General features: G+C 39.8%; 1 protein-coding gene across 2 annotated transcripts in view; it reads right to left on the reverse strand.

The window, feature by feature from the left end:
- SHPRH (SNF2 histone linker PHD RING helicase) overlaps positions 1–23716 on the reverse strand; it is a 44609-nt gene that overhangs the window by 1384 nt on the left and 19509 nt on the right. For both annotated transcript variants that reach the window (XM_083731598.1, XM_083731597.1), the window contains exons 14-29: positions 23414–23535; positions 22128–22216; positions 20711–20803; positions 18164–18271; positions 11750–11892; positions 10866–11039; positions 10504–10566; positions 9960–10185; positions 8060–8203; positions 7718–7819; positions 5314–5385; positions 4202–4390; positions 3260–3352; positions 2880–2966; positions 1482–1660; positions 872–952 (exon numbers count right to left, since the gene is read on the reverse strand). In XM_083731598.1, coding sequence (XP_083587724.1) covers positions 872–952; positions 1482–1660; positions 2880–2966; positions 3260–3352; positions 4202–4390; positions 5314–5385; positions 7718–7819; positions 8060–8203; positions 9960–10185; positions 10504–10566; positions 10866–11039; positions 11750–11892; positions 18164–18271; positions 20711–20803; positions 22128–22216; positions 23414–23535 — 1965 coding nt within the window. The remainder of the gene's footprint in view (positions 1–871; positions 953–1481; positions 1661–2879; positions 2967–3259; positions 3353–4201; positions 4391–5313; positions 5386–7717; positions 7820–8059; positions 8204–9959; positions 10186–10503; positions 10567–10865; positions 11040–11749; positions 11893–18163; positions 18272–20710; positions 20804–22127; positions 22217–23413; positions 23536–23716) is intronic.

Genomic DNA, 23716 nt, shown 5'->3' on the forward strand with positions numbered 1-23716 from the left:
TATGAGAGTTGTTATCAACATGCTATGTTACCTGCAAAAGATGGTCAAAAACCAACTTAGATTGCTCTATTATCGTAAAAGCAGACTTACAGAAAAGGCCGATTTGTGCTTGTGAATGGTAAACAGGTATATAGTTCTCCACCTGTAACAACCCGCACTAATTTTTGTGCACACTGCTTTGCATGTTACCTGACAATGTGGGCTCGCTATGAATATCAGACAATACAAAAATTCGAAGTAAATTCACTCTGTCTTAATTTTGTTTGGAAAAATGCCCCCAAGCCCTTCAGTTCCAGTAGCCTGAAAATAATGCCAATGAGGAGTAAAGTTTGAATGTATGTAGTTTTGATTCTAGGGCTTTCTATATACATGAAAGATCTGGAAATACATACAAATCAGAAGGACAAACCAGAGAACCATTACCATAGGATCAGTTTATATCTAAGTGTGCATGCCGTTCCTTACTGCCTAGGATTCAAATGTTTGATCCTTAGGGAAACTCTTCTGCTGTAGGGGTTTGATTTCCACAATACTTCAAAGGGCTTTATTTTGCTTGGGGAAAGCAATATTCTTTGGGCAACAAGCTCACTTTGTGAGTACTGTGTAGAAATTCATAATCATTTGTGACTGCAGAAATATCACTTGCATAATGCCTCCCCTTCTTGCACCACAATACATTTTTGTTAACATTTTTTTCTGGCTTCTAACACCATGCATATCTACTCAGAAGTAAGTCCTATTGAGTTCACTAGGACTTACTTACATAGCAGTAAGTGTCTAGGATTTCAGTTTCTATGTCTGGGGTAGCTGCCCTTGCAAATTTGAATACAAATTTGAAAAATGAAATATTGTATAGACAGGCTTTACTTACCTCCTTTCTACAGTTTTCAGCATTGTCTGCATTCTTTCTTCAATTGTTGCTTTGATTAAGAATCTATGAACAATTGTGGGCCTGGATTTTTTTTCCGGGAAAGAAAAGACTATTCAGAACACGTTGTTACACTTACAGGGATATCCCTTACAAGTTTACGCAGTAGATCACTGTGTTCAATGGGCTTACTCCCTAGAAAGGGAGGTTAGGATTACAGCCTTTATAGTCTTTATTGCTTACTCTATAAATAGCTCCAACAACAAGCATGTGATGTGTATTATAAACCACTTATGTTTCAGAAAATGCTAGAATTATAATGTAGCTTTAGGACAATATTGGCTACAGAAATTTTGACAGGTGTTGACCAGCCAATGTCATAATGAGATCAGGTTATTGGCAAGTGGTTGGTTCTGCTGGTACTTCCTGTTTCTACTGACCTGCCACTTACTTGCAATTTATAGTCGTACGCTATGTGACATCCTAATGCTGCATTTAGTTAATTTATTTCCTAGAATTTATATACCGCTTAATTGTAGAAAACCTCAGAGTGGTTATACATACACTGCATTAAGTGGCATTTAGGTGAGCCCGAAACAGTTTTGATCCTTACTTAGTTTGCCCAATGCGATGCACTCTGCCAATGGCCTGTAGCTCATGTGCTGGATTCAAGATAGGTTCTACTAGGAGGACATGTGTTGCCTCAATAATATTCAATCCATTCGAGCCAGTATGGAGAGGCAATAACAATATGTTGATCTTGGGATCATACTTAAATGCAGATAGATTTTCCTGAAAGGCAAGATAAAGAATAATATTCAAAACCTCACCAGATCCCTGTATATTTAAGAACAAATTCAGTTGCTATAAAGTGTGACAGACTAGTGACCCTTGAATCCTAAATTCTTTACAAAGACAGAGTGTATCTGAGAGGTAATGGAGCATACACAACCCGAGAATACTTAGGGCTGGTGCCCATATATCAATAACTCTCTCCTGTTAACAATGACTATAACTATTCCTTCCCTTGCAGCTCTGGATGAATATTTTTCCTTCCTCACTTCCCTGCGATTAAGCAGCTCATCACCACTGCAGCAAAGGACCTGAAGCTAGTCAGAAGGGGTTTCAAAGCTTGCATGAAATGGAAACCTTAGCCACTGTTAACTTCACAGCAGCAATGAACATGAACAATGGGTGATTAAATTTTAATCCCAAGTTATAAACCAAAATTGGCTCCCTAAGCAGACACAAGACTAATTAAAATCACTGTAAATAATTAAAACACAATAAACAGTCTTAGGCTAGATGTGATGTGAGAGTGTTGAGACAGAGAGAGCAGGTGTGCACTATACCTTAGCACAGGTATGCGGGAAGGGTGCCTGGGCATGAAGTACAGCTGCAGATGTATTCAGGCATGATAGAGGGTTGCCTGGCTGCTGCCTCCTTTCTTTGTGATGACCTCAGAGATTAAATGGGCTAGGTGGGCATGAGGGGGGCTTTTCAGATGGAGCTTGGTCCAGACACAATGGGGGTGGGGTTACATCCACACTCCTGAGTTATTTGACTTGCTTAGCTGCAATTAACAGGGAGTAGGCATTATCTTTCTAGTAGCTCTAAAATTAGCCTAGCTCTCTGACAGTTTAATTCTTTTTATTTCCGTGCCAAGCAAGTGCTAGGTGCTATCAGCTCAAATACAATGTCACAGTCTTCTGATCATTCCTTCAGGACAAGCATTTCAGCTTGCCAGATGGAACAATCTCCCCTGTTCTCCCTACCTCCTAGTCCTGGGAATTTGCCTCACCCCCAGTTTTTGGGGCACAGGAATGCACAGGAGAAAGCTCCATTGTGCAAGTAGAAACCCTTGAGCAGGGCTTCTGCTAATGGGACTTGTTAGGTGAATCCTGTTCCAATATGTTCCGGCAGACGTCTGTCCTCTGAAATCCTCATAATGTTACTCTCAAGACAAAGCAAAGGATTAAATTACCATCAGTGAGCAGTTGAAGAAACATACCTGAAATTTGTTAATTCCATTGATTTGAGCAAACTCCATGCTATTATCATATAGCGCTTTTGCAATGATATCGAGCACATCTTGCCACTATAAAATATAAAAAGAAGATATTTCCATATTACAAACAAGATGGTACTTATCAGAGCACCCAGCATCTAAAATAGGTGGGAAGAAAACAAGATACACTTTCCCATGTATCCTAATTTCATCTTAACTTAAAATTATCTTCATTAGCTATACCATCACCCAATCCAAACAGCTTTGAGGTGTGTGTGTGCATTTACAATCAAGCAGTAAACGAAATGTATGAAATAAACAATCTAGCTATATACCACCTTTTGATTAATGTACGTTTTAATTTTTAAAACTTTTAGATATACCGTTGAGAAAACTAGGGATTTGGCTCCTGGATCTTTGAACTGGATTTTCTTTAGAGTCCTGACCACAGCTTCCACTTTGGTGGAGTGACTTCCCTTTGAAAAAGAAATTGAAGATTATTTTTCCTTTATATAGTTCACATCTGATTAAAGTCATTCAGTATCACTGTGTGTTTATATGTTTGTTTATATAAATATATACAGAGAAATTTGCCATAAATGATTTCCATAAAGAAATCTATCCTATTTTTAAGAGTTACGTATAAACATTGTAAGCATTTAACAAAAATGTTATTCAAATAGAAGTACCTCCATGTGATTTTTTTTTAAATTAAAAGTAATTAGTTGTGGACTGAGGTGCAGTGGAGCGGGCACATGTAAAGTAACACAAAATAAGACATGGGACAGCAGTATTGGGATTAAATGAGGCCACAACTTTTAATGACTACAGATGTAAGAAGGTTTTGGTGTCGGCATTGGGTGTGTATATTGAAATCCAATCAGCCCAATGGCTGGTTGATGGTTGGAGAGTATTTGGGGCTTGGCACTATAAATATCAACAGATTAATCAGTATGTTTTGCTCTCTAAAGAACTATAAACTTCACAAAATCAAATTCAATTACCGGCAAGTTCCAATTGCCCATAAATAAAATCTCAGTGATTAAAAGGTTTTTTTGTGTTTAAACGGACTGCTGCCATTTATTTATTCAGAGCATTTGTTGAATGTTTGAAGTCCTTGGGTGGTTTACAGAAAACTCAGTTCAAACATAAACATACGAAAACATTAAAAATCAGTCATTTGGTTTCCCTCCTAAAAATCTAGGTTTGTTGCCAGTCAGCATGGCATCTAAACTTTCTTCCAAGTAAGAAAAATGTAAATACTCTTACAGGATGATTAGAAACTTGTATCAATATAAAAAGTTCCCATCTGTATGACAGTTTACCTTCACAGGTATATCATCTTCTTGATTTGCTGCCTCTGCAGTGAAGACATAGGAGATTTCTTTATGTGATGTTGTTTGTCTGCAGATGGCACACTTGATTGAACTTCTGCGGGTGCCAACACTGTACTGTTCTATAATAATAGCTATACACTCATTGCAGAAGCAATGTCCACATGTCAACACTGCCCACTAGAGGGAGAAATAACAGCAAGTAAGTGCAAAGACATATGTGATGTTGGAGTTCACATGCAAACATGACAATGCATTAGAACTAAGTAGAAAATTGTAATTTTTAAACATTTGAATTTAAGTTCTATGAAGAAATCCATCTACAATGCTGGTTGCAATTAATATGTACACATTACTTAAGGATACTAAAGGCAGGAATCAGGGAAGCAGCCAGTAGTGATGTTGCTACCCCATACTGTACACTGATCTCTGGAGTAATCAGAAAAATCTCTCATTATCTATCTATCCATCCATCCATCCATCCATCCATCCATCTATCTATCTCTATAAATCTATATACAGTTGTACTTTGGTTGTCGAACGGCTTGGCTATCGAACAAATCAGCTCCCGAATGCCGCAAACCCGGAAGTGAGTGTTCCGGTTTGCAAACGTTTTTTGGAAGCCAAGCATCCAATGCAGATTCCGCGGCTTCTGATTGAGTGCAGGAAGCTCCTGCAGCCAATCAGAAGCCACGCCTTGGTTTCTGAACCATTCTGAGAGGCAAACATTAAGTTTGACAACCAAGGTACCACTGTATCTACATCTATCTATCTATCTATCTATCTATCTATCTATCTATCTATCTACACACAAGGAGCTTTTGATTATAAAGTCAAAAGAAAGGTAAAAAAACAAGGAGTTAGTGAAATGGATATAATTACAAACAGAGCATAAAAACACAATTTAAACCAATCTGGACCCTGTCATCAACATCAAGGGCCCTTCAGGTGTCTCTTCCGAAAGAGGTCCAGAGGGTGGCAACACAAGAACGGGCCTTTTCTGTAGTGGTTCTCTGTTTGTGGAATGCTCTCCCCAGGGAAGTTTGGCTGGCACTAACTTTCTTAAGATCCTCTACAGAAAAATCCATAGGTGAACTTCTTACCTGTTTTCCCAGTTGCCGTGCACAAATTGGACATGGCTCTGGATTCACTCCTCCAGTTGTTTTATCCTGAGACTATGGAAGTATTAAAGAAAACATTTTGGGTGAGCGAGTAAAAGTAAATTAATACTTAAAGTAATCTTACAAATGATTTGAAGCTGGAACAACTTTAAAGCCTGGTAAGTTTGGCAATTCATTATATAGGACCTATTTGTAAGTATGTTAAAAATAAATCAATACCTGGAAAAATAAAAGCAATAGCTTGGATTCAAAGACTCATGTGTGTGTTAGCACTATCCAGGTGTTCTTGTGCAACTTGTGGAAGACATCTTGCAGTGAAGTACCACACTTTACTTGGGATTACATTATTACAGTATAAGAAACATACAATACAAGCTGTAGCATACAAACTCCATTAATAAACTTGTGCAAAAAGAAAAATCTTTCCTGAATTGGGGTTACTTTCTCATGCTATGCTCTCTCTCTCTCTCTCTCTCTCTCTCTCTCTCTCTCTCTCTGTCAACAGCCCTTCTGTAACCAGAAGGGCATATTTGGATTCAAGCCGGTATTTTTCAGGAGTTATAAAACTAAAAGAGAAAATGCTGTCTGAGATTCAGTGATCCGCTTTAGGATTTCTATGAGACATATTGCTTAAAAAGAATTGTTTAAAGCACTATGGTTGATGAATGCAAACAACTCCATGGAAAACTTCCAAGAGGCAAACGGGAGGCGGGGGTAATTCTGAGTCATGATTTTAAAATACAATCCAGACAATTTTAGGTGTGTCCAAGAGCTTGTACAAGCCCAGTGGGACTTCTGTCTTTTTTATCATTTAGGCAACAGCCTGCTTCAGTATTTCAAACTGGTTTTGAAACTTCCCTGAGAATTAGCTAGCTATGTAGTATGGTAAGTTCATGTATATAAGAGAGGGAGAGAATGAATTCATTTTGTGCAAAAAAATGGCTTGCATAGTTCTCATAACTATGATCTAAAAATTACAATGCTGACATTTAAGGAAGAATGAGATTTTTCCTTTTGTTTAATTAGAGCAGTTTGCAGTGATTCAAATCAGCAGAAAGTCCCAATTATGTGAAGGTTAGCAACTTGTATACAGTGGACGCTCGGGTTATGTTACCTTTGGGTAACGTAACTTTCGGGTTGTGAATGCGACAAACCCGGAAGTGTATACTTCCAGGTTTTGCTGCGCACACATGTGCAGAAGTGCTCTACGCACCTTGTGCATGCACAGAAGCGCTCAACTGCGCCACACATGTGCACAGAAATGGTGCATCTACTTAAGTAATTTTCGGGGTGCGAACAGACACCTGGAATGAATTAAGTTCATGTCTGGAGGGTCCACTGTATACCGTATTTTTCGCACCATAGGACGCACCGGACAATAGGACGCACCTTGTTTTAGAGGGGGGAGAACAAGAAAAAAAATTATCTCCCTCTCTGCCCAGCGCCCCTTCACTCTCCAGGCTTCAGGCTCCTTTCGACCTGCTCTTTGGGGCTGGCAGGGGGAAGCCCACTACCAGCCCCAAAGAGCAGGTCGGGGAGCAGCGCAAAGGCGCTCGGCTATAGAGGCTCCTGCCATAGCTGCGTGTCACCTCTCCAGCCGGGAGAGAGTCGCTGGGGGGGGGGGGGGTTAGCCCTGCGCGCGCTCTCCCGGCTGAAGAGATGGCGCGGCTAAAGAGGCTGCTGCAATAGCTGCATGTCACCTCTCCAGCTGGGAGAGAGTTGCGGGGGGCTTCTTTAACCCCGTGCGCGCTCTCCCAGCTGGAGAGATGGCGCGCGGCTAAAGAGGTTGCTGCAATAGCTGCGTGTCACCTCTCCAGCTGGGAGAGGGTAAGCGGGGCTTCTTTAGCCCCGAGCGCGCTCTCTCGGCTGGAGATGTGGCGCGCGGGTATAGAGGCTCCTGCCATAGCCAGGCGTCACCTCTCCAGCCGGCAGAGGATCGCGGGGCTATGCTGTCTTCGCTCCATAGGACGCACACACATTCCCCCTTCATTTTTGAAGGGGGAAAAGTGCGTCCTATGGTGCGAAAAATACGGTAATTTAGAGCTTTGAAGCACAGTCTGGAAGGTATCCTGCTTCTTGACAAAACTATACAAACATCTGCAATAAGTATCTACAGCTATTTAAGGAGTCATAGTTTTGAGTCTATCCTGTACCCTTTAAATCCATACTGGACATACTTGAAAGAATGAGGTAAAATCTGCAGAACCTCAGCACAGCTTTTCTTGTCTCGGCTCAAGAATCTCTTTGAGGATAATGCCAATGCAAAGTAGGAATCCCTGTTCCCTCATTTCTTTCTTTTAGATATTCAAACAATACGAGGGAAGATTAAAGAGAAAATCCTATCTACAAGGTAATAGAGGGTTCCACGTAAATGTAATCACTTTACCTTTTCCAAATTAGTGAGGTAGAGGAGCTGGCCCAGTTTCTTCTGAAGCTGTGATTTGGCAACTGCTTTGTCGTTCAGGAGTTTCACTCGATTTTGTTCTACCTAGAAAAGAAATGTAACCATTCAGTGATCATTAAGGCAATCTCTAGATATAATACAATAAACATATAATCCTGGTGTGCAAGTTATATCTAGTCCCAAAGCAATGAAGAGATGCTACAAAAAGAACATTCAACAAACAGCAGGAGTGAGGTTTTAAAGTCCTGTTTAGTGGCAAGCAGCAGTCCCAAATGGTGGCTTAATCAGCACTACTGTATTTCGGATACAATGCAATCTTGTCACCTCATGCGGTTCAATTATGTGAAGAACAGGGTGGTTGGGTTTTGGCTCTTCTGGATGACGCACTCTAAACCGTTCTGTAGCCATGGCAAGCTCATCAATGGCAGACACGTGATCTCGGAGGACCATCCAATATTCATGAAGCAGCTGAAGGGAATATAAAAATATAATCAGCAGCAGCACGGTAGGCTTTGGTTAACAAATAATTCTGTGTCCCAGCACTAAGGATTTCAAAATAACACCAACAGAAAAAAATCTAATGGAAAATTACAACTTTGCACTGTAAAATTACTGTACTTTGTAGTGCAAAACATATGCATACCCACCCACACAGGTACACAGAAGAAAGTTACAGTAAACTAGAAATTCTGTGTTAGCTATGAGTGGGAAAACCAGCTATTTTCGCAAAACTAAGCACACTTCAGTATGCACAATTCCTGGTTGTTATTGCTTTTAAAGGGTCCAAAGACAGAATAAAAAGCCTGCTTTCACAAAATAACTTGAAACATAGCCAAACTAGAGAAAATATAAGTCAATATTTTAAAGGTACAGTACTCTTAGCACATATATCATGTATATATCATTACAATGACCTATGGAAGTAAGCCTGTATTATTATCATCCCCAAACTGCAGCTATGGATCCAATGCTGTGACACTACCTCTTGCCTAAAGACTACTTAATTTCTGCCTAAAATGAGACTTAACCTACAGCTTCCTAGTTTACAATTCATTCTCTTAGCCAACAGCTATAGTTTGAGGAATAAAGAACTATATCAACTTAAAAATGCCTTCACAGGAATCAATTTTCAGTTTTTAAATGCTGCAGCCACAGAATACGAGGCCTTGGTAGAGTTACCAGGTACAGTACTGCAAAGACCACATAGCCAATTGAAAGTTTACTAGTACTGGACAGATGGAAAAAACAAATGCACAGCCTTTTTTGTCACTGGTCACTGGTCTCCATATGTGTCCTCAAAGCAACCATATGTGAAGAGACAATTTGTTCCTCACTAGCAACACTAGAAGGACATTAATGTCATAAATGGCTGATTAGCACCAGTAATTTGACTGCCTGAATGACAAAGCCTCCATCCTGCACTTAAGGGTTGAGACATGAGCAACGGAGAGCTGGGAATGACATTTCAAAATGAGCCCTTTAGTTTAGAGAAAACTGCTTTGGGAACATCTATAACAAAGAGCTCTGTGGCACATTAACCATTTTGTTGTGGCATACCCTTAATCAGAGCAGAACCTTTTGAGTATATGTTACCCAACACATTTGGTTACATATTTGCCCACTGAGACCATTTACATTATGTGCATCTCCACACAAATGAAAACAACTGTGAACAGTGAAGTCAAAAGATTATGAAATGCAAGGGGTCATGGTGGCTTGTGACAATTGCCTAACACAGCAATAAGAATATACATACTGATCACACATATGAAATGTTGTGGTTGTATGTGCTATGTATTATTACCATCCTTATTCTTTATTGAATAAATTATCATTGTATGAAATGATTATCTGCTAGGTAAAAGTTAAAGGTAAAGGACCCCTGGATGGTATGCTTTGGAACTGCTAGGTTGGGAGAAGCTGGGACAGAGCAATGGGAGCTCACCCCATCGCACAGATTCGAACCGCCAACCTTCCGATTAGCCAGCCCAATAAGCTCAGTGGTTTAGACCACAGCGCAACCATTATATATTGCTGTTTTATGACTCTTGTCATTAGAATTCTTGTAAGCAGCTTTAAGCATGTTTTTGTGGAAAGGAGGTTTACAAATAAATCAATCGTTATGACTGTTATGCATGAGTTGTCTATATGCATATCAACCAAACAACTAAAAATGCTCCTTATGTTCTGAACTTTTCACCATGATTTCTTCTGGCTGTTGTACCTTATATTCCTTTTTCCATGCTTCAAAAAGTTCCAAGAAGATGCTGCCCTCTTCAATTGCCTTGGCATCTATTCGATGAGCTTTGGCAAAAGACAGTATAGCTTTCAAAGACCGCTCAGTTTCACTTGCTGCCCAGAGACCTCTGCTTGTGGTGGGTAAGCGGTCATCAACCAGACCGTCTTCATCTTCTATCATTTCTTCAAAGATTGCCATCTGTCCCTTTACACTTAAATAACGTAGAAGAATTAGAGAAGTCATCATATCTGAAGTCCATATGAATCTTAATAAAATCAAAGATAATAGGCAAACGCTACAGTGCTTGATGTAGTGACCTTATTTTAAAACTTATACCAATTCTCCTCACAAGAACAGTGAAAGAGGACATAATTCACCTGAGTTTCACACTCCCAAGAGGTGGAGCAGCTCTCAAAGAGAAGGAACCTCATTTCTATCCAGAAAGGATATAGAAGGTCACAGCAGAAACTGATCTATGAAAGAAGTTTGCTTTCATCACAAGTGCACAAAAAGGGAGAAAATCACTTACGTATGGGAGAAGAGCTTTGACTCATATTCTGTGAACAATTCATCAGCCTTACAGAAGACACAGCTGGAATACAAGATATTACAAAGAGAAACATTTAGAAGATCAATAAACAATTAAATTTTCCAAAGTTTGGTATCAGTATTCTTTCAATTAATAAAAAGATTTGGAAACTAACCCCACTGAGATGCCTAATAAGAAATATAACATGAGAATCAGAAAAATATATTTAGGTTTTTAAAAACTCAACAGGATCCATGCACACACTTGATTGCTTCACTTCAGTTGTGGGACATGTGTCTCATTATTAGAAGAAATGCTAACTGGAATCCCAGTGATAGAGGTCTAGGTGTTTTCACACCTACTTGTTTAGGGGCAACCTCACAGGGCGCAGATGGCAGATAGTGGCAGCCTCGATAACCTCTTTGGAAGGAGGGCCCTCCAGTTTTTTCACAGCCTCTCTCACACGTTTCTGGAATTTCTTCACTTCTTCCATTTGAGTTGTGAGCAGGTACTGAAGGCCTCTGCAGTCACGAAATCTAGCAAAAACAGGAAAAGTCAAAACTTTATTTTGAAATCACTGGATTGACTCACGGCCCATATACTGTATGCAACTTCTTCTGGCTGAATGGCATGAGGATGCAAACCTTACTTCAAATTTTTATCAGGGGAACATTCAGAACTGGCTATGTGGCTAACAGCTTGCAAACCATTTCTGCTTTTGACTTTTGGCAGAATGCAGAGCGATCTCTGTGAGTAGCCTATAAGTGAGGTAATGTGCCTATACAAGACAATTGCAGTTTTCTGAAAAGGCAAGTCAATGTAGAGCATACACCAATGCAATATATACCAAGCTGATATTTTAAAATATACATACAATTCTACTTATTCCTAGAAAATGGTGCTTTAAGAGCGAAATGATGTAATTTTTTTAAAAATAATGTTACGCTCCAGAGCAAAAATAATTGCTAAAGAGATGAATGAATGCATAGACTATTATCTCAAACATAAAAATACACCTAATGCACAACTAAGATTTAAATCAACATAAAAGGGAACAGAAGACTTACATTTTTGAAAACCAAAGTTGTATTTGGATACATACATTGCTTGAAGCATTTTCAAATTTTAAATGATAGCCCAGATGTTTGCAAGCAAGCAGTGCCTGGCGCTGGTGTATGAGCTGTCACAAACTGAGTAAAACTTGAGAATTATGATAAGGAACATTACTTTGTAGCTGCTGACTTACTTGTCTGCCATAGAGAGTTTATTAGTTTGTTGTTTGTAATTGCTAGTAAGATCATTTTGCACCCGTTGAACAAGCTCCTCATCAATAGCATATTGTATTGCTGACTGGATCACATCCAACCACCAAGGTGAATTGGAGCGCATCTAGGTGCAGAAAATATGTCCATAAATACATGTGCCACATCTTGTGTGATAAAAAGACATGCCTGAGAAACACACACTTTCTTGTGACTAAATACAAGACCAGCAGCTTTTCCCCAGGTAAATTTTGACACACTGCAGGCATCTTAGATAATTTCAAAACTGATTTTTAAATATAAACAATTGTTTAAGTATTTTCTCTTACTCTGTTTACTTATTTTTTGTAGCGTTTAAGACAGCGAGAGACAAATCAGTAGCTAGATTTAACAATGAAAAATAAATGAGGAATATTTGAAACTGTGGAAACAGTGCAATTAGGTGAGCATATCTCTTTAATGACATGAGTACTTCCCCCCTTTCTTCATATGTTACACCCCAAAATGAGGCTTAAAAGAGAAAGGCCTATTGTAGTGAATTATTTCCTAAGATCTTCCTTGAGGAGCTACGTGTTAAAAATTGACATATTCTTGCCTTAAAGTTATTTTGCTTCTTAGAGAGAAAAGCAAGTCTCATCTGGAGAACTGCTTTTTATTAGTTTTAGAGAAACAAAGCATCTCCAAGTGAAACACCATTTGTTTAAGGATTACAGAAATGACACTACCCTTGATCTTGCTGTTCCACACCTGCTATAAGTGATTGCTCAACTTACATTTGAAGAAACGAATGCAAATGTGATTCATTGAGAATTGCAGTCAGGAGAAAATGAAAGATAAAGTCTGAGATTGGTTACATTATGCCCAGATTAAAGAAGTTTTTAAACTAGACAAAAAGTTAGGTTTCCAGGTGGAAAAATCGAAGTTAGAAACAGAACTGTTAGAGCCTAAGACTAAAGTACTTTCAAGAACGTATAACTTGCTGTTGAAACGGAACACACAAGATGAAACGGTTAAATCGGCAATGATAAAGTGGGCACAGGACATTGGGTATAATATTATGTTTGAGGACTGGGAAACGTTGTGGACTACTGGGCTGAACTTTACTGCATGTAATGCTCTGAACAGGTCATAGTGGAGAGTTTTGACCAAACGTGATCCACCTGGAGGAGGAACCGGCAAGCCACTCCAGTATCCCTGCCAAGAAAACTCCATGGACAAAGACAACAGGCATATAAAAGATATGACGCTGGAAGATGAGCCCCTCAGGTCGGAAGGCGTCCAACATGCTACTGGGGAAGAGCGGAGGGCAAGTACAAGTAGATCCAGAGCTGATGAAGCGGCTGGGCCAAAGCCGAAAGGACGCTCAGTTGCGGATATGCCTGGAAGCGAAAGGAAAGTCCAATGCTGTAAAGAAAAATATTGCATAGGAACCTGGAATGTAAGAACCATGAACCTGGGTAAGTTGGAGGTGGTCAAAAATGAGATGGCAAGAATAAATATTGACATCCTGGGCATCAGTGAACTAAAATGGACGGGAATGGGTGAATTCAGTTCGGATGACCATCATATCTACTACTGTGGGCAAGAAACCCGTAAAAGAAATGGAGTGGCCCTCATAGTCAACAAAAGAGTGGCGAAAGCTGTACTGGGATGCAATCTCAAAAATGATAGAATGATCTCGATACGAATCCAAGGTAGACCTTTTAACATCACAGTAATCCAAGTTTATGCACCAACTACTTGTGCTGAAGAAACTGAAATTGACCAATTCTATGAAGACTTACAAGACCTTATAGAAGTGACACCAAAGAAGGATGTTCTTCTCATTATAGGGGATTGGAATGCTAAAGTAGGGAGTCAAGAGATAAAAGGAACAACTGGCAAGTTTGGCCTTGGAGATCAAAACGAAGCAGGGCAAAGGCTAATAGAGTTCTGTCAAGAGAACAAGCTGGTCATCACAAACACGCTTTTCCAACAACACAAGAGACGACTCTACACATGGACATCACCAGATGGGCAGCATCGAAATCAGATTGATTATATTCTCTGCAGCCAAAGATGGAGAAGCTCTATACAGTCAGCAAAAACAAGACCTGGAGCTGACTGTGGCTCAGATCATCAGCTTCTTATAGCAAAATTCAAGCTTAAACTGAAGAAAGTAGGAAAAACCACTGGGCCGGTAAGATACAATCTAAGTCAAATCCCTTATGAATACACAGTGGAAGTGAGGAACAGGTTTAAGGATTTAGATTTGGTGGACAGAATGCCTGAAGAACTATGGATGGAGGCTCGTAACATTATACAGGAGGCAGCAACGAAAACCATCCCAATGAAAAGGAAATGCAAGAAAGCAAAGTGGCTGTCCAACGAGGCCTTACAAATAGCGGGGGAGAGAAGGCAAGCAAAATGCGAGGGAGATGGAGAAAGATACAGGAAATTGAATGCAGATTTCCAAAGAATAGCAAGGAGAGACAAGAAGGCCTTCTTAAACGAGCAATGCAAAGAAATAGAGGAAAGCAATAGAATGGGAAGAACCAGAGATCTGTTCAAGAAAATTGGAGATATGAAAGGAACATTTCGTACAAAGATTTCCATAATAAAGGACAAAAGTGGAAAGGACCTAACAGAAGCAGAAGACATCAAGAAGAGGTGGCAAGAATACACAGAGGAATTATACCAGAAAGAAATGGATGTCTCGTATACCCCAGGTAGTGTGGTTGCTGACCTTGAGCCAGACATCCTGGAAAGTGAAGTCAAATGGGCCTTAGAAAGCACTGCAAATAACAAGGCCAGTGGAAGTGATGGTATTCCAGCTGAACTATTTAAAATTTTAAAAGATGATGCTGTTAAGGTGCTACACTCAATATGCCAGCAAGTATGGAAAACTCAGCAGTGGCCAGAAGATTGGAGAAGATCAGTCTACATCCCAATCCCAAAGAAGGGCAGTGCCAAAGAATGCTCCAACTACCGCACAATTGCACTCATTTCACACACTAGCAAGGTTATGCTTAAAATTCTACAAGGAAGGCTCAAGCAGTATGTGGACCGAGAACTCCCAGAAGTGCAAGCTAGATTTAGAAGAGGCAGAGGAACCAGAGACCAAATTGCAAACATGCGCTGGATTATGGAGAAAGCTAGAGAGTTCCAGAAAGACATCTACTTCTGCTTCATTGACTATGCAAAAGCCTTTGACTGTGTCGACCACGGCAAACTATGGCAAGTTCTTAAAGAAATGGGAGTGCCAGATCACCTCATCTGTCTCCTGAGAAATCTCTATGTGGGACAAGAAGCTACAGTTAGAACTGGATATGGAACAACTGATTGGTTCAAAATTGGGAAAGGAGTACGACAAGGCTGTATTTTGTCTCCCTGCTTATTTAACTTATATGCAGAATTCATCATGCGAAAGGCTGGGCTGGATGAATCCCTAGCCGGAATTAAGATTGCCGGAAGAACTATCAACAACCTCAGATATGCAGATGACACAACCTTGATGGCAGAAAGTGAGGAATTAAAGAACCTTTTAATGAGGGTGAAAGAGGAGAGCGCAAAATATGGTCTGAAGCTCAACATCAAAAAAACGAAGATCATGGCCACTGGTCCCATCACCTCCTGGCAAATAGAAGGGGAAGAAATGGAGGTAGTGAGAGATTTTACTTTCTTGGGCTCAATGATCACTGCAGATGGTGACAGCAGCCATGAAATTAAAAGACTCCTGCTTCTTGGGAGAAGGGCAATGACAGGCCTAGACAGCATCTTGAGAAGTAGAGACATCACCTTGCCAACAAAGGTTCGTATAGTTAAAGCTATGGTTTTCCCAGTAGTGATGTATGGAAGTGAGAGCTGGACCATAAAGAAGGCTGATCGCCGAAGAATTGATGCTTTTGAATTATGGTGCTGGAGGAGACTCTTGAAAGTCCCATGGACTGCAAGAAAATCAAACCTCTCCATACTGAAGGAAATCAACCCTGAGTTCTCACTGGAAGGACAGATTGTGAAGCTGAGGCTCCAGTACTTTGGCCACCTCATGAGAAGAGAAGACTCCCTGGAGAAGACCCTGATGTTGGGAAAGACGGAGGGCACAAGGAGAAGGGGACGGCAGAGGACGAGATGGTTGGATAGTGTTTTTGAGGTTACCAGCATGAGTTTGACCAAACTGCGGGAGGCAGTGGAGGACAGAGGTGCCTGGCGTTCTCTGGTCCATGGGGTCACGAAGAGTCGGACACGACTAAACGACTAAACAACAACAACAACAACAATGCTCTGAAAGAAAATGTAATGAAAATGATATACAGATGGTACATGACCCCAGTCAAACTTGCAAAAATATACCACTTGTCTGATAATAAATGTTGGAAATGTAAAGAAAATGAAGGAACATTCTTTCACCTTTGGTGGACCTGCCCTAGAGTGAAGGCTTTCTGGGAAATGATATATAATGAGCTGAAAAAGGTATTTAAGTATACCTTTCTTAAGAAACCAGAGGCCTTCCTTTTGGGTATTGTCGGCCAAGGGGTGTTAAAGAAGGATCGAACTTTTTTTATGTATGCAACAACAGCAGCAAGGATACTTGTCGCAAAGCACTGGAAAACCCAAGATCTACCCACACTGGAGGAATGGCAGATGCAACTGATAAACTACATGGAACTGGCCGAGATGACTGGCAGAATTCGAGACCTGGGAGAAGAAATCGTAGAAGAGGACTGGAAAAAATTCAAGAGTTATTTGCAAAAATATTGTAAACTGTATGAATGTTAAGCAGGATGCTTGTTTTTAGACAAATTGGCACCACTAAAACAGACGAAGCAAACTATGAAGATAAGATAAACATAAGGAAAAAAACAATTTTTTAGATAATTATTAGGTTAAGTTTAACTTTTTTCTTTAAGGATTGGAATAAATATATCTAAAATTTGAAACATATTATTGAAAATCAGATAGTAAGGATGGAGATAAGGGAATAAATTGTTGTTTTAATTTTATTAAATTAGAACATAGGAGCGTGAGATGTGAGGAAGTCCAGAAGCGATAAGAAAATGTGTCAGCATATGCAATGTTTTTGTTTATCTGTTTGTTGTAATTGAAAAACCATTAATAAATAATTTTTTTAAAAAAAAGCAAATGTGATTCATTGAGGAAGTCACAGTGGATGCGTTTGGATGTTAAAATAAACCTTGGTTTAGTGTGTTGTGAATGAGCATACGTAAGCCTCAGAAACTCGTACTCTCCCCCTCCAATGCAAAGAGGAGGAAAGAGCTGGCTTCTTTTAAACTAGCAGCTTGTCAGTTTGAATTAAACAAGATGCCAGGGATAAGCAAAAAGGGAAGTGAAACCTTTTGAACTCCTTGTGGCCATGCCAAGGCAGAAGGGGAATTGTGTGCAAGCCCCAGGCTCATTCACATCACAGTGTTATGCCTGAACATAGCCATCAGTGTTCATTATCATCCCAGCGCACAATGTGTCTTGTAGAGTGCAGCAGCAAACAGAGTGTCAGACTAGGCTCAGAAGGATCAGCCATGAGCTTCAGCCAATCATGCTCTTTTGTCCATTGTCAAGTGTGAAGTAAATTAGCCTAAGATGGAATGAGCTCCTTGGAGGAACAGAAAATATCCGTGATAAAGAAAATTTGCTTTAACTATTTTATTTGGGTAGTTTCCAGGTTTTATAACATTTGCATGTACTGAAGCTGTTAACTTGTATATTCACAGGTCAATTCATGCATCTTAAATGTTTACGGACAGCAGTGAGGCAGAGAGAAACGTGAACATACATTATTCCGTAGAAACTCTGTGGAAGAACAATGCATTGGTTGTATCTAAAACTGGCATGCACATTTTAATTCACAAAGCAGGACTTTGCCTTCCTCTCCTTCCTCCCTCCCTGCACCCACAAAAATCTGCTCTGGAGCAGACTTCTGAAGGCACAAGTGGGGCTGCAGGGAGCAGGAGAACCACAGAGAGTCCTGTTGTATGGGCAGAAATTCACCTGAACTGTGGAAGTCTGTTGCATTAATGGAACTGCAGCATTGGATATAACCCACTGAAGGTCAATTTTCTGGAGCTCCATTTCTGATCCACCTTGTTGCAGTAGGGAATCTTTTCATGGGCACATTTTTAGAGATTTACAGTGGTACCTCAGGTTACATACACTTCAGGTTACAGACTCTGCTAACCCAAAAATATTACCTCGGGATAAGAACTTTGCTTCAGGATGAGAACAGAAATCGTGCTCCGGCAGCGCGGCAGCAGCAGGAGGCCCCATTAGCTAAAGTGGTGCTTCAGGTTAAGAACGGACCTCCGGAACGAATTAAGTACTTAACCTGAGGTACCACTGTATACAAATCCCACATAGCTCACATATCATCAAAAGGCAGGTTAAAAATATTACTAAAATCTTACTTTCTTCTGGAGTTCATGGATTGTCTGTAGCACTGGTTGCAAAGCCTGGTGGGCTTCAGAAACTTCTGCATTTGATTTGCTCATATAATGTTGACGGAGTTGCTCACACTGTTTTTTAAATGATAGAGAGAGAAAGACACCAAACACTGAAATACTTACAACATTGTTAGTCAATAGTTGATACATTATTACCAGTGAATGTAGATGAAATAGAATACTATGTTTTTTAGAAGTGTGTTAGGCCATTTTTAATTACTTTCACTCTCCAGAAAGGCCACAACATAAATTGCTATACCAAGCTAGAATCACATATGAACACAGCTGCTACCTACAACAAAATCTACAGAAGGACTCAAGAGACATTTGTGTTGAGGTTCCTGCATCACAGGCGGGTTGGACTAGATGACCCTCGGGGTACCTTCCAACTCTATGATTCGATGGGCAACCCATAGTAAGACCAACCAACCATAGGGAATATTTTCTTTGAAAGCCATATTTCAGTAAGGACTGCCCTTATCCCTAGAACACATAGAAACTTACACAGCTTTTCTAAATAGAAAGGATATTCATGTTTATCTGGAATATCGCAAGTTTATTTGAATATCATCAACAACAGACGTAACTTACCAGTTCTGGACAACAATGAAATATTACTTTGTCCATAACACTTATCTGGATAATTACCTTTAACATTGTGAATTTCAACTCTGGGCAGAGATCCTGTCTATCACCTTGTTAGTGCTAGCATATATTAAGCATTAGATGTTTTAATGGCATTAGCAAAATAAACTGTTATTAAAGGTAAAGGTACCCCTGCCCGTACGGGCCAGTCTTACCAGACTCTAGGGTTGTGCGCTCATCTCACTCTATAGGCCGGGAGCCAGCGCTGTCCGCAGACACTTCCGGGTCACCTGGCCAGCGTGACAATCTGCATCTGGCGAGCCAGCGCAGCACACGGAACGCCGTTTACCTTCCCGCTGGTAAGCGGTCCCTATTTATCTACTTGCACTTATGGGTGCTTTTGAACTGCTAGTTTGGCAGGCGCTGGGACCGAACAACAGGAGCGCACCCCGCCGCGGGGATTCGAACCGCCAATCATACGATCGGCAAGTCCTAGGCGCTGAGGTTTTACCCACAGCGCCACCCGCATCCCTTAAACTGATATTAAGGTATATAAAACTCTTAATTCCTTGGGACTAGTTTATTTAAGAAATAAATAAACATGTGCCTATTCAATCACTTTGATCTGCAGAACTACAACTTTTGCAGTCCCATAAGCTGCCAGTTGCGTATTTGTGATCGAGTTTTTCCATGTGTGGCATGTGCCTTGGAATTCCCTGGCTACTGACATTAAGAAGGCACCATTACTACATTGTTTAAAACACATGCTGAAAACTCTCCCATTTTAGCAAGCCTATCAAGAAACATCTGTTTTAAAGTTTTGTTGATTTTATCTTTTTTTTAAAAAAACCATTATCTTATACATATTTATTTTTAATTGGGGTTTTTTGCCACATTTTATCTGTACATTGCATATATATATATATATATAATCACGCCATTTATGAATTTTCCAAATAAAGTTAATAAATAATGCTCCTTTGTACAACCTGAAACATTACTCAGGCAATTGTAGTAGCTAGCAAAGGATGATAAAAGAAAGACCTTGCCAGGGTTTGAGGGTGTGCCTAGCTGGCTCTTCTCTATCAGCAATCAACTGAAGGTAGAACAGCCTCACCTAAGCAAGACAAAAACTTACCAGCCTCCTGAGTGGATGCCATCATTTTTAGTGTGTACTTTCATGCAATCTTGCCTTCAAATCATTGTTCCTATCCAAATGGACTTGCTTGTTATCCCTATTAATTCTTATTCAACTATAACACTGCAACTATTGCCACTAATTCCCACTTTGTGTTCCAATTCTACAGTTTGTTCTTCATTAAATGTCACATCCTTGTTTTCATCATCTGTGAAAGGTTACTTGGTCAGCTTCAAAACATCTGATCTATTGGTATTCATTCTTGCCTTGCTAGTTTTTCAGCTTCAGCTATCCCAGCCAAACGTTTATCCAGGCCCTGATAAACCTCAGGTCCTAATTGTACAGTGACTGGCCCTGTCTTGTCCCTCTTACCTAAAGCCAGTCCTTTAAATGTACCAATCAATTCAATTAGCTTCAATTTCACAACCATAAACTCTTTCTCTTATTATTAACAGCCCAGTATGGTTAGTGCAGGTTTGAGAAGAACTGCATTAACTCTACAACAATAGCCAGGATAAGGTTATGAAGACGTTAAGCACAGCAGTCTCCATAAGGAAACTATTCATTTGTTCTTGCAACTTGTTACTGACAGTTGTGACCTTGAAAGTGCACTACAGCTGCATCTGGAAAGATATGGCAAACATGGAATTTCCTTACATTTGACCTTAGGATTGTAAGCATTTCTGTAAGAGGCCTTGGAGCTATCCTGTAACAAATTACATTCTTTTATAAATTCTTTTGCAGGAAGTATTCCTAAACACACTGAGGTGCACACAGTGTACAATCACCTCTTCTTGAAGCCTGCTATCGCGCAAAGTGGGTGATATCCCAGGATGCTTTCCTGCCAGAAGCTCCATCAGGTTGTGCGTAGAATGAAGTCTCTGCGTTTGTCAATACACAAGGCAGCAGTGATTAAGTTTGACGTATGGTGACAATTACGAACAAAAAGCAGTTTAAACTGGCAGTAGAATCCCCACAGAAACATGAATACACTACCACACAGAACTACCGTATATACTCGTGTATAAGCTGACTTTTTCAGCACATTTTTTAATGCTGAAAAAGCCCCCCATGGCTTATACTCAAGTGAGGGTCCCACCCGAGTGCATTTACAACAGTGGCAAAAGTGGAGGAGCACCGTAGGTAGGCAGAGGTACGGGAGGGGCTGGGGGGGGAGAGTTTGTGGTGTGGTGAACCAACTTATACTCGAGTCAATAAGATTCCCCAGTTTTTGAGGTAAAATAAGGTGCCTCGGCTTATATTTGGGTCGGCTTATACCCGTGTATATACGGTAAATAATCTTCTACCCATATCTCAAAGTTATGGCAGTATACACTTATTCATGTTATACAAAAAAGAACAGTACAGGTGACTCCCCATTTATGTGGGGGTTACATTCCGAACCCCAGTGCACATACGTGAAATTGTGTAAGCAGCCTTCGAAGATTTAAAAAACAGCTGAGTGTCTTTGAAAAGCTCTCTGCAAAATCTATGTGGGCAAGTAGGGTCAAAAACCATTCTGAAATTATTTGTTTGGCTGGTGGGCATCTCTGTCCCACTGTTAAACTTGGTCCACTGGCCAGATCCTGTTCTCTACTTCTGTAATAGTGTAATAAACTGACTCCTGTACCTTATAGAACTATAGGTACCCACAGGTATTCCATAGTGAGGCTTTAAAAAAACAACACCATCACCAGCTGAAAGGCCTAGCTCACTGTTTACATTGTTCATCTGGTACCATAGATTGAGTATTACTGTTCACAATATTTATATCCTGGTCTTCCATACTTCCAGGGTGCTAAATAATTATGAGATCCCTGTGAAGAAATCATAGTTTTTACTGGCAGTATACACACTAGTTGCAACCCAATGCTTGCCTAGCACCTGCCTATTCGTATGTGAAGTTGGATGTAACACTATTTCAAAGAGGAATTAGTTTTCCTCTTATGGATAGATTGAACTAAACTGATGCAAAATATAAGCTGGTTCCTAAATATCAGAATATATGCCTGGTGACAATGATGATTTTTGAAAGTTGACAACATTCCCAGTTCTCTCTTGGCAAAAGAGGTTGGTACTTGATGGCTGATCAGGTGATCAATCTTTTAGCTCATGAACAGACATAACAGACAAGAAAAAGGCAAAAAAAGTTCCACAAAATTTCTGTACTAGTTTAAAGAGTGCCTTCAGAGATTGTGCACATACTTGCAATGAATCTGTTTTGAGCTTCTCTTTGTGCTCTTCAGAGGAACGCAGCACTTCTCGATACATATCTGCTGCCAATGCATATTCACCTGAAAAATTAGCATATTTCAGACTGGAGTATTGGGATTTCTGTCTTTCAAATGTCTAATTACCTACAACTGTACACGCAGTGCCATCAGGATTTCTTAGTAAGCACTTTAATTAGAGACATCTATGCTGAATAAACAAATTATAACTGAAAAGGAGTTGGAAAATAAATTTCCAACTGTGAAAACAAAGCTAAAACACAGAATTCTACTACTACCACCGTGATTTTTCATTCCAGGAAAGTAGAAGCAATGAGAACCCTCTACCCACCCTGGAAATGGAAGATACAGACACTTTCTATGTCTGTTCCCAAACAGAAATAATTCCCTATTTCCAACACTTAGAAACATCACTGTAAAGTATTATATTAAATTGTTTGGCTATTTACATATGGAAGCTTGACAGAGACAGAACGGCAAACATATTGTAGCATTAAGATCAAAACAGTAAAATTGTGTATGCAGCCACTGATAAAGTTAGCATATTTTTAAAATGTTGTAAAAAATATTTTTTGAGATAAGAAATATAAAATAAAACTGTATATAGTCACTATTCACTGTTAGATTCAAGTACTTCTTATGCTGATCCAGAGTTGTGTGCTGGGTCACCAGACTTTTGAGTGGGCCTGTAAAACTGCCCTCCTCTTTGCTGACTGCTTTAAAAAGGCATGCAAGTATTTCCTCAAGTGCTATCTTAATTTCTGATTAAATTTCTCTTCCTGCATCTTGGTGTACCAAGTCTACCTTGAAGTAATATTTCAGCGACTTACACCTCCTAACCTTCCACAGACTTACAATTCTGCAGCTTTGCTTGCAGCTATAGTACAAATGTCATTTCTTGAGTATCCTGAACATACACATTTTCCTTTAGGATTTACCAGTAACTCTACTAAAAAAATGCCTAAACACCTGGGCTGGTACTTAACTATTTAAGAAACAACAAACAGATTCCACAGCTAGCCCAATTTAGTTTGGTGCTCAGAGCCAAGGGATATTCATAGTTAGTAAGTGGCTAGATTACAGAGGCTTATATTTTGATTAGAGGAAACTGAGGCAAAACAAATCAGCCCTTTGGATTTAGTCTGAATTAACCAAATAGTAAAGATCTCTCTCTCTCTCTCTCTCTCTCAATAAAAATAAAATATATGAGTGCTACTGCACTCATAAGAACTACACCAAACTATTATGAGCCAATTTTACCTTTAATAATATGAATACCAGCTAATCCATTCAAAGCACACACCAGTTGCCTATGGACTTCCTCACATTCTGTTCGACATTTTTTCTGCAGTGATGTTAGAAGCTCCTCCATTGTCATTGTGCTGGAACAGAGACCCAAAGCAGGCATTCAATATGCATCAGAGGTTATAAGCCCACCTTTTCAAGAATGTACTTTTTATAACAATAATAAACCGAAAGGGCTAGCAACTGGTATAATTCAAAAATGATGCTGTTCTACTGCTATTATTTAATATTTTTACTAAATATATTCCATTTAATATA

Source organism: Podarcis gaigeae, assembly GCF_964106915.1.
Source record: "Podarcis gaigeae genome assembly, chromosome: 3".
Lineage (NCBI taxonomy): Eukaryota > Metazoa > Chordata > Lepidosauria > Squamata > Lacertidae > Podarcis > Podarcis gaigeae.